This window comes from Monodon monoceros, unplaced genomic scaffold (genome assembly GCF_005190385.1).
Source record: "Monodon monoceros isolate NGI ecotype Baffin Bay Population unplaced genomic scaffold, NGI_Narwhal_1 Super_Scaffold_20, whole genome shotgun sequence".
Taxonomy (NCBI): Eukaryota; Metazoa; Chordata; class Mammalia; order Artiodactyla; family Monodontidae; genus Monodon; species Monodon monoceros.
In genome coordinates, this window is record NW_021703777.1 from 114,668,910 (window position 1) to 114,681,190 (window position 12,281).

General features: G+C 37.8%; 1 protein-coding gene across 3 annotated transcripts in view; it reads left to right on the forward strand.

Annotated features, from left to right (window-relative positions):
* LOC114903271 (bifunctional heparan sulfate N-deacetylase/N-sulfotransferase 3) overlaps positions 1 to 12,281 on the forward strand; it is a 151,107-nt gene that overhangs the window by 72,023 nt on the left and 66,803 nt on the right. For all 3 annotated transcript variants that reach the window (XM_029236114.1, XM_029236116.1, XM_029236115.1), the window contains one exon: positions 9,926 to 10,111. In XM_029236114.1, the coding sequence (XP_029091947.1) occupies positions 9,926 to 10,111 (186 nt within the window). The remainder of the gene's footprint in view (positions 1 to 9,925; positions 10,112 to 12,281) is intronic.

Consider the following 12,281-nt stretch of genomic DNA (forward strand, 5'->3'; position numbering starts at 1 on the left):
CACCCTTTAGAGATGTGTTTAGTTATGAGACACTCAACAAAGATATGAGGATAATTCAAAAATTTGAAGGGAACTCTAAGAGAGGAAAACAGCATGCTCTGTTAAATGAAACTAACTTGAAATAAACTACATAATTATTAGCGAGGACTAGAAGAAAATCTGTCACTCTCCCCGAAATAATTCTTTCTGCGAGGTTACAAGTTAAAATGAAGGTTAAAGCTGAGTATACATACCCTTTGTAAACCTTTTTCTGTATTGGTACTGAATTATTAGCTTAACTTTCGTTTCTGGAACTTCTTTTTTTTTCTTCCAGTTTTATTGAGATATAATTGATACACAGCACTGTATAAGTTTAAGGTGTGCAGCATAATGATCTGACTTACATACATCATGAAATGATTACCACAGCGAGCTAACATCCATCATCTCATATAGATGCAAAATTAAAGAAATAGAAAAAATATGTTTTTCCTTGGAATGAGAACTCCTAGGATTTATTGTCTCAACAACTTTCATTATATATTTATCATGTTGTGTATTATATACCTAGTACTTCCTTTAGCTTGTAACTGGAAGTTTGTACCTTTTAACTACTTTCCTGCCCATCCCCTACATCTGGTAACTACAAATCTGATCTCTTTTTCTATGAGTTTGTTTGTTTTTGAAATATAACTGACCTACAACACCATTTTAGTTCCTGTTACACAACATAGTAATTTGATGTTTTTACACGTGTTTCTGGAATTTCTTAATGCATTTGGCTTACTAAATTTCATTAAAGTTCTTCAAATAATTCAGCTATTAACTTGGGGTAGTACTTGAAGGGGAAGATATAGTGTCAAGAAAGGGCTTTTGCTGATGTCATTGTTATGGCCTTATCAAATTTATGGTTCACCAAGGTTGTTTTTTTTTTTTTTTTTTTGCGGTACGCGGGCCTCTCACTGCTTTGGCCTCTCCCGTTGCGGAGCACAGGCTCCGGACGCACAGGCTCAGCGGCCATGGCTCACAGGCCCAGCTGCTCCACGGCATGTGGGATCTTCCTGGACCGGGGCACGAACCCGTGTCCCCTGCATTGGCAGGCGGACTCTCAACCACTGCGCCACCAGGGGAGCCCTCACCAAGGATTTTTTAATTCTTTTTCAAATTTTTTCCCATTCAGGTTGTTCCATAATACTGAGCAGAGTTCCCTGTGCTATACAGTAGGTCCCTGTTAGTCATCCAGTTTAAATACAGCAGTGTGTACATGTCAATCCCAAACTCCCTAACCATCCCTTCTCCCCCTCCACCCCCACCCCATAACCATAAGTTTGGGGACCTAGAGATTGTCATACTGAGTGAAGTAAGTCAGACAAAGTGAAATATTGTATGATATCACTTATATGAGGAGTCTATTAAAAAATGATATTTTGGAGATTAATCCTTTGTTGTTTCATTTGCAAAAAAAAAAAAATGATACAAATGAACTTGTCTACGAAGGGGAAAGGACTCACCAAGGATATTTATAGCTCCTACTTTATACATAATATCAATTACTTTTTCCTGAAGAAATGTATACTGTTTGGTAAAACTTTTTTTAGATAAGGCTGATAATGAGAGTGTATCTTCTTTTTATTTATTTATTTAGTTAGTTAGTTAGTTTTGGCTGTGTTGGGTCTTCATTGCTGCGCACGGGCTTTCTCTAGCTGCAGCAAGAGAGGGCTACTCTTCATTGTGGTGCGAGGGGCTTATCATTGTGGTGGCTTCTCTTATTGCAGAGCACAGGCTCTAGGCACACGGGCTTCAGTAGCTGTGGCACGTGGGCTCAGTAGTTGTGGCTCACGGGCTCTAGAGCGCAGGCTCAGTAGTTGTGGCGCACGGGCTTAGTTGCTCCCCGGCATGTGGGATCTTCCTGGAGCAGGGCTCGAACCCGTGTCCCCTGCATTGGCAGGCAGATTCTTAACCACTGTGCCACCAGGGAAGTCCCGTGTGTCTGCTTTTAAGGGATGTCTTCTCTTAAATAAGAATCCTGAGTTTTGGCAGGGGCTGGAAGTGATGGTAGAAGGATTCTTAGTTTACCTCTGTTCCCGTGTTTTACTTGTTGTTTCAATAACAGAATAATATTAATAAGATGAAAGGAAATTAAATTGCACTTGACCTATAATGTTGCTTATATCTTTCATTCTCTACATCTCAGTAAGATAATTTGTTTTATTACCGCTACTTGGAAAATAAAGAAATTGAGGTTTGGTGAAGTTGTATAACCTGCCCAAGGTTCTACAGCTAATGAAGGGCATCACTGAGACTGAGCCCAGGACTTCTAAATTTGTGCTTCCTCCACGATACTAAACTGTTCCCTATCCCCAAGATTCCCTGATAGATATTGATCATTTATTGTCATGGGTCTGACTTTGTTTTACATTTTTAAAAACTTTCATTGAAGTATAGTTGATTTTAAATGTGTTAATTTCTGCTGTACAGCAAAGTGATTCAGTTATACACATATATATTCTTTTTCATATTCTTTTCCATTATGGTTTATCACAGGATATTGAATATAGTTCCCTGTGCTATACAATAGGACCTTGTTGTTTATCCATCCTATGTATAATAGTCCGCATCTGCTAATCCCAAACTCCCAATCCATCCCTCCCTCCCGGAATCTCTTTGAATATGGGAAAAATAAGATTCTTTTCTCACTATATAGTTAATCAAACACTACAGACTCTTCTCCAGATCTGATTGACTTCAGAGTGACAAGATCATACTTCTGTTTTATGAGTTACTGTAATGACGTTCTGTTTCACAAGATCTCATTATTAACACCTTTATCCAAAGACTTCTGTACCTTTTGTTACCGTAGCCATGTTTTTTTAAAATCCAAACTGTGAGACAAAGAATATCACCTTCCTGGGGCTTCTGGACTCATAGGAATATCACTAACTAGGGAAGCTTGCCTCAGCCTTGACGTTCAGTGTTTTTATTGGAGTTTCATTTCATAGACATGATGACTGACTGACTGCATGATTGAACTCAATCTCCAACTCTCCTCCCCTGCCTAGAGGTCAGGCTGATATAAACTAGCTCAAAGCCCCAACTCTCTAATTGAATGGTTGGTCTTTCTGGCATGGCCAAACTCTGAACTGAGTCATTTTGTTAACATAAACTCAGATCTTTGGTCTCAGGGACCCACCATGAATAACATTCTTATAACTTAGAAAATTCAAAGGATTTAGGGCTTACCTCCCAGCAACCAGAGATGATGAAGACCAGCCAGCTTTTTAATTATACAACAGCTGCCAACAGAGGATGATTTTAAACTCTTAAACCAAATCTATTAAAAACAACATGATCATCACTGCAGATTTTTCACATACCAGCTGGCAAACAGAATTTATATTATGAATTAAAGAGCACCCTGTTTAAAAAAAAAAAAAAAAAAACTAGAAAGAAATCTAGGGGCCAGTTCTATAAATATTAACCAAATTTATGTAAATATGCCTATCACATTTTAGAGCATTATCACTTACTTAAATATGTAGGAAGAAAAGTACACATGTTACTTTAAGATTGGATCATGGATTAAAAATAGTGCATTTATATTTAGCATCCAAATATGACTGCTTCTAAAAGCACAAAGATTATGTCAAAGAAACACAGAATTTTAAATCTGAATCTTAGTGACTACTTGTACAGCCCCTTTATTTCACAGTTGAAAAAAATGAAAAATCAGATTCTTATACTAAGGTAATTATTTCTTTCAGGATCTTTCATTTCATACCATGCCAGAAGTACTTCCATTTATCACAGGAACATATTCTAATATTTACAGTCTTAGCATTCAGTACCAAACCTAATTCCCTAACCTAAAGATAAATCCTGACTTGCCTGGTTTTGTCCTAGATGAAGAAGGAAGTAAGACTCCTTCAAATAGTAACTTTAGGTACACTGGGTCACCATCACTGCCATTTCTTACTTCTCCCGAGTCACAGCAACTGCTATAGGACTCCTTTAAGTGCCAGAGTCCCCACAGTTTCTCATAAAATTCATGTGTGGCTCATTAGTATTACCTTAGGAAAACAGTCTTTAGAAGATTTAAAATGCTTCTCAAATTCAAGGGAATAGTTTCATAAATTTGTTTTCTTGGGCTTCCCTGGTGGCGCAGTGGTTGAGAGTCCACTTGCCGATGCAGGGGACACGGGTTCGTGCCCCGGTCCGGGAAGATCCCACATGCCGCGGAGCAGCTGGGCCCGTGAGCCATGGCCGCTGAGCCTGCACGTCCGGAGCCTGTGCTCCACAACGGGAGAGGCCACAACAGTGAGAGGCCCGCGTACCGCAAAAAAAAAAAAAAAAAAAAAATTTGTTTTCTTCACATACTGTGTGTGTATGTGTTATGTACATGCATATGTGTATGTGTATGCATGTGTCTTTTAGTGAAAAGGTTCTAATTCCACTCTCCAAACAAGCTCCTATTATCTGGAAAAATGTATTATTTTCTACGTGAAATAATACCTTAAACAGCCACAGCTTTTAAGAAAGGCACTTTAAAAATCTATTTTTAAAAAGCAATTTTTTCTAGAAACAACTCCAAAATATACCACCAATATAAACATTGGGAAACTTTATTGCAAGCCCATTTTTAATTGTAAATGTAAATTCTCAATACTATGAGATAGTTAACCAAAGCATGAACTTCTACATACTGAGGAAATGGGACAGTCTAACCCAAATGTACTATAGGAAAGCATTTAGAAGTATTTTGAAATTATGTGGTAATGAAGTTTTAGATTTTTTCTACTGTAGAGTATAGAATGTCTGTTTGACTTCCTATCACTGTGCATTTTTTTAATTACATTAGTTTGTATTCTTGCTAATCTGAGAAATATGGAAATAGGCAACAAATCTTCAGGTCATTAGTGTAAATTTAAAATGTTCTCTTTAGAAAGATTGAAATAGAGAAAAATATTAAAGTAAAGTATCATTCTTGATAATTAGCAAGAGTTTAAATAAAGAAATATTATCAAGGATAGTAAAAAACAATGATTTCTTCAGGAATGAAGTTACTGTGTTTCTCAAATAGCTAAATGCCAATTTTTTTTTTTAGTTTTGGGGAAGTTTTTCTAAGAAATTTTGAATATCATTACTGAATATCAAATATCACTCTTTGCTTGATAAAATTGTGTCATCTTCACATTCTCCATGTGGTAACATCTGAATACACAATTTAGGAAAATCTTGCAATTTTTAATTCTATACAGTATAATTTAAATATAAATTCATAATAATAAGTGTCTGTTTTTCACTTGAATCATTTTTAACTACAGTCTCAAAAAGTGTTTTCAAGTATTACTTATCTAGATGTTAAATTTCTCTGTGAGTTACCATATGTCCATTCTGCAGATGAACTGACAGTTTGAGATAATTGAGAAAGTGAACATCAGAATGAGAGGAAGGTAGTCAGAATCAGTTCACACAGTTGTTCACTAATATTTGTTGACTGCTTATTGTTGGCAAGGCACTGGCCATATAGCAGTGAATAAGACAGAACCCAGAACTCACCGAGTTTATTGTTTAATGAGGAAGAGAGACATTAAAAAACAATTATATGAAGCAATATTCACTTACAAACTGTGCTGTGTACCATGAAAAACAAATGAATGCTGCTAAGAGAAGTCTTAACGTGGACTTCATTTACACTGAGACTTGTCAGTGGAGGCTTCTCTGAAGGTATCACAGAATAAATTACCTAAAAGAGGTGCCAAATTTATCTAAGTGAAGAATTGGAGTAGGGAAATTCCAGTCTGGGTAAACCACATATGGGAAGATGCTGAGGTAGGAAATCGCTTGGTGAGTTTTGGGGAAAGATTAATGTAACTAAAATACAATGAAAGGTGGAGGGTAGTGCAAAATGAGGCAAGAGAGAGAAGCACGGTCATACCATGCAAGGCTCATGACCACCCTAAGAATTTTGTATTTTATCTTAAGTGCAAGGGGAAACCATGGAAGGATTTTGAGTAGAAAGTCACATGGTCATATTCGGGTCTTTTAAGTATTACTCTGGCTGCTATGTAGAGAATGGACTGGAAGCAGGCAAGAGAGGAAATGGGTAGAATGGTTAGGAGCCTATGCTTGAAGGCCATGGGATAAAATGGTAGATTGGATTAGGGTGATGGTGATGATGATGATAGAACTGGAGAAAAGTGGATGGATTTAAGATTTATACTAGAGGTATACTGATAGGACATGATAATGAACTAGATTTAGGAGAGAATGAGGAAACAGGTGTCAAGAATAGCCTCTGTCTTTTTGATATGGCAACTAGTTGGTTGATAATACGTCATTTAGTGGCATGGAGGAACCTGGGGAAAGAGCATTTCTGGTAGAGCTGAGAGGTGGAGATGAAGAGTTCAATTGTGAGAATAATTAATCCCACTTGTGTTCTAAGTATTTAACATACATTTTATAGTAAATAGCCATATTCCCTAGTCTTTTTGGTCCACTTCCTTTTTTAGGGAAGTTTTTACATAGGTTACAGAGTTCCTAGATCTAAGATGCTAGTTTCAATCAAGGATTCATAAAAAGAATAAGGAGAATTAACTTTTTAAGCTAAAATATCTACTCTTTTAAACTTTTTGCCCCCAATTCCAAAATAATAATGTACTTAATTTCAAATTTAAAAATCTGGAAGAGAATAATCAGTCAAAAATTTAGCATTACAGGGCTTCCCTGGTGGCGCAGTGGTTGAGAATCCGCCGGCCAATGTGGGGACGCAGGTTCAATACCTGGTCCAGGAAGATCCCACGTGCCGCAGAGCAACTAAGCCTGTGTGCCACAACTACTGAGCCTGCGCTCTAGAGCCCGCGAGCCACAACTACTGAGCCCACATGCCACAACTACTGAAGCCCACGCACCTAGAGCCTGTGCTCCACAACAAGAGAAGCTGCTGCAATGAGAGGCCTGCACGCCACAACGAAGAGTAGCCCCCACTCACCGCAGCTAGAGAAAGCCCACGTGCAGCAACGAAGACCCAATGCAGCCAAAATTAAATAAATAAATTAAAAAATAATTTAAAAATTAAAAAAAAAGAAGTTAGCATTGGGACTAAATCTTCTGAAACATAATAGTCTGCATCCCAGAACATACAGACCTGCAATCTTAGCCCCAACTTTTCTACCCAGTAAGATTTCAGGTGTTCTCCCTGGTATTGAATGAAAATTTGGGGGCCGATTTATGTTGCCTTCGTCTCATTTAAAAGAGACCACCTACTAGCTAATGTTCAGTGATTCACAAGCTGGAGGCACATGGTTGAAGGAATTACATCAGGAGGAAAGCAGGCCCAAGAAGGGATAGTGGGATAGAAGTCACAGAAGCCTCACAAGGGAGAATCCCCAAATCTACCCTTTTCTTTTACTGAAAAAAAGGGTGGCCCAGTATTTTCATAATTTCCACATTAGAGTTGAGCTAAGTAGGACGAAAGCTTATTTTAAAATGGAGGCAGGCCAGTAATGACGACAATAATAAACAACATTCATTGAATGTGTATCATGTTTCAGGAACTGCACTAAATGCTTTCCGTGTATTACATTATTTAATTTCCTCTTAACCTCTTATGAGGCTTAGGGGTCATAAATCATTCTCCAAAGGCCACACAGGTTGTAAATGCAAGAGTGAAACAGCCAGTTGTGTTTGACTCCAGGAGGGGAGTTTTCCACCACTGTGCCACAATGCACCAGCACACAAATAAAAGATGAGACTGAAAAACCTCAGTATTTCTTTAGTGTTAAAAGCTAAAAAGAAAAACACAAATTGTGTATATGATGGTTTGCAAATATTTGGGAATATTCCAAAATAAGGGAAATGTCTCTGCTGTGCTGGACCGTCCTTTTCTTACATAGTGTTCTGAAGAGATAGCTGACCACTTACAGGTATTTAAAACTACCTTGAGCTTTCTGTCAGCATAATTTCTCACAAATTTGGAGGTATTTGAATTTTATAATGTAGTTCCTGTCATTGTGAATTTCATTCTTGCTTCTTCCTATACCCTTTTAAAAACTGATAACCCATAATTATTCACAATTTTTCTTTAAATTTCTGTGATTGAAATTCATTTTCTTTCAACTGTTCCATTATCACTGCACCCCTATTCTTAAACCACTTTAGATGAATACTTCACTGACCTTTTCTAACACAAAGTATGTGCTGGTAAGTAATCTTTAGCTGAAAAAAATTGCCTTAGTTTTTAAAAACAGGGGGGAAAGAAAGCAATGAGATATTTCAATTCGCTTTGTAGTGAAATTCTAAATGATAACAATAATTGCCTAGTTATGGTAATTTCTAACAAAGATGATAATAAAATGAAGAACATGAAGCTTCCCTCTCACCCTTGAGGAACACAAGTATAATCTACTCCACCCATTCTCTTCCTCATAGCAACAGTGTGGCATCTCCCCTTTCCAGCATCCTCAACTACAACTGTCTGAGATGAGTTTTGAATGATGAACAGTTTACAAGATAAGAGGAAAGGGGCATTCCAGTTGGGTGGACAATATGTACAGTGTACAGCAAAGACATAAAAGAAATCATCAGAAACTGGGGTGGGGAGGATGAATGCTGACAGGAGATTGGCTATGTTAGGTTGGTTGTGAGCCTTTTATGCCGTATTGAAGGAGTCTGACAGATACTTAGGTAATGACAAATGATTGGCAACCCTTGTTCCTTCTGCGTTCAAGTGCTCATACACTTCCTTCACCTCCTGTTATTTAGGTTGAAAAACAAAGCTAGCCATGCCTTTTCCACTTCTTCCATATCCATATTTCTACAATTCAGTGCGTTTAGCAGCTTAATACTATGGTTCTTTGTATGTGAAATTGCACTTTGGCATGAAGACAAGCTATGACCAAGTCAGAGGAAGTCTATTTGGGTAGAACTTTTGAAGAATACAAAGCAGTTGAAAAATACAGATAGAAAAGTAAAATATTATTCAGGAGAAAAAATACATGTCTACTACTGACACCATGAGTGTTCTTTTAATAAAAGTCTCTTTTATGCTAAAGAGACTTTATCAGGAATAATGGACCATCTCAAATGAAGAAGAATAATCACAACTACACAAAGTTTTCCCAAGTCCCCTCCAAAACAGTCTAGTTGTCACGCAGATTTATTTTCAGAATTTCCAGACTTGGTCAGGACCAAGTGAATAGAGGAAGTAGTGAGAGAGAGACAGAGAGAGTAATTTTGAAATGACTTTTTAAAACTGGACTCATTTTATATACTAAAGCTGGATTTCAAATCAACTAAATTTCCAGATTGTTTGGCTCATTCAGTACCTTCTCCTTTCACTATAACCAGGGCTTTGGCTTCAAAGAAAATTGCTCTATAAAATTTTACCACATTTTCTAATCAAAAGTGTGTGCTTCTAACGAGGCAGGGAACGTTGTCTATTACCGGCCCTCTTGCTGAGGGAACAACAGAAACGTGGCAAACTTGGTAGAAACTGGGCTATAGACAAAATAAAATCCTGTTAGCAAGTCTAGTGAACGCAGAATGTGTTCTGCCCCTTAAGAAATGCTGGTTTTATTTTGTGGGGAGTGCTGAGTGTTGTCTGTCGCGAGTGTTTGTCGTTTAACTTACTGAGATCGTGAAGATAGGTGAGTCACAGGTGACTGTGACAGGAGGCACTGAATGCAGGCTCTTTGACATTATTCATTAAAAGCGCTAGTCCTGTCCCATCACCTCTTAAACACACATGTGTCATCATCAAAACTGGTGGAGTGGCTATCAGGCCTCATGAAGTCTGGAAGTCTTAATGTTTATCACTTTAAATTTTGCCATACAATTAAGTAATGATGGAGTGGAACAAACGTATTTATAGTACATTTGAAAATCCTGGGATAAAAATAGGATCCAGATAAATCTTCCCACATGCTAACTAACATTTGCTTGGCCTTAGGAGCATGGCATTCCTACTGACATGGGCTACGCGGTGGCCCCTCACCATTCGGGCGTCTACCCTGTACACATTCAGCTGTACGAGGCCTGGAAGAAGGTTTGGAATATTAGAATCACCAGCACTGAAGAATACCCACACCTGAAACCAGCTAGATACCGGAGGGGCTTCATCCACAAAAACATCATGGTGAGCTTCCTCTGGTATGCATAGGGTAGACCTCATTCTGCCAGACTTAATTCCTCATTTGAAGAAAGAACAAAAGAGAAGAACTAAATATTAAAAGCGTAACAGAAGGAAAAGCTCCACGCAGCAGGAAACATATTTTTCATACCCAAGCAAAGGACGTTTTCATCAAAGTCACTTCTTTTCAATTCTTCAAATAAAACTGACACTGTTGCTATTAAGCAGGCACTGACGTTAAAATACTAAGGAAACATTACATCTAACTTGCAGATAATTTACAGAAGCCATCATTTCTTCAAAAAGTTATTTAGCATGTAAAACTGACACCATCTCTCTATATATAAAAACCATGTCACTCTTGCCAGGCTGTGTCCTCTTTATCATATCAGACTAAAAAAAAACTATTTACAAGAAAAAGCCACATGTCCTGCATAATCATTAACAGATCATAATATAGAGTACAAATGAGAGATGATGTTAATGAAGTCATTTCTATCCATTGTCAAATTCTCTCCAAAGCTTCTCTATTTTGTTTTGTGTTTTTACACTGGTGACAAATGTATATGGTCAAGATATATTATTACCTAATACTTTGTGAGACCTCTCAAAGTAAGTAATTAAATCCTAATTTTTTCCGAAATCAGAAAATCTAAAGAGCACTGGTGAAGTTAGGAGTAGGCCTCCTGATTTAGACACACACTGGGAAGGAACACCACACAGAGCACTATGTGGTCAGGCACCATAACACTGTCAAACTGTGTTTGAGCAGATGTCTACCTTCTAGAATTAGGTGTAACTGACTTCTTTTCAGACAGTTTTCCTATGTCGGCAAAAATTACAGATTGGATAATGACATTTGTATTACTACAGATAGGATAATGAACTTGGATCAACTTCCACCTTAACTTTTCCCTCAATAAAAACTGTTGTAAATGCTATATGGGGACATAATGGCCACATTTTATCCCACCTGCCATTCCTCCTTACTGAAAATGAACTCACTGTGCCTCAAGCTGCCAGTCTTTTGACTTGGGTTATATTATAATTTAAAAGTATGCCAGTACTCTCCTGTCATGTTTAAATCATATGCAGTCTTAGAATAATAAACTTAAGTCTCCAAGGACTTTATTCAATGGTGTTCTCTTTTGTTTCTGTTTCTCTCTGTAGTACCAGAAAACTTGCTTGGATATGTCCCATGACATATGTTCATCTTGTTTCTCCTGAAAACATATTTTACCTGTATTATAAATGCATGAATCTGGCAGGTATTAGAGGCTCTAACAGATTTCCTGTTTTGAGGGAACTGTCCCTGAGGTTCCACTTAGGCAGCAATCCGTGGAAACTCTGTTTGCTTTGTGGACCCTTGTATGAGAATTTCCTAGTGGGAAATGTTCCAAGTTGATGTGTAGTTAGAGAGGACAGGGCTTGAAGTCATACTAATAGAGTTGTAAGTGGAGACCAGAATAGCCAATATGCCCTCCTAGGGAGAGACTGCAAAGAAAAAAGAGCAGGGAACTGAGGAACAAACGTTCCTTAGATCACACCCATACCCTGTTGTATGAATGAGGGAAACTGGGTTTTGATGATCTACTCACAAATCAAACTTACAAGGCCTTAAATGAAACTTATTATCTTCCCTTCAAACTAGCTATTGGTCCTGCTATCTCTAATTCAGTTCTGCAATTTGAACATCACACTGACCCCCCATTTCCAATCAGTCTCTACATTCTGTCAATAATTCCTTCATAATATTTTTAAATTTCACTTCCTTTCCCACAGCCTAATTCACTACCTTGACTTTCATTTGTAAACCATGGTGCTGGTTTCTACTTGGTTTATTTACAGCTTCTATCCACCACTCACTTCAGTCCATACCATGGAAAGTGCCAACCTTTTAACCCTAAAATGCTGCCTCATCTTGCCTTCCTAACCTGATTCTTTCCAGTTGTTTCCATACGCCTTAACTTGCTCTTCAGGGACCTGAAAACAATTTAAACTGTCTACCTTTCCATCTCTTGTTGTCCCGTAGCTAACACAGACTCACTCCAGACAAAAAGGTCTGCAGCAATATCACTGTGTCTATGCCTTTGTCATTCTTTCCACCTTGAAAGACCACTTTCTGATCACTCTCTACCTATTCCTATTCCCTTTATTCCTCAGTATCAAGTTCCAT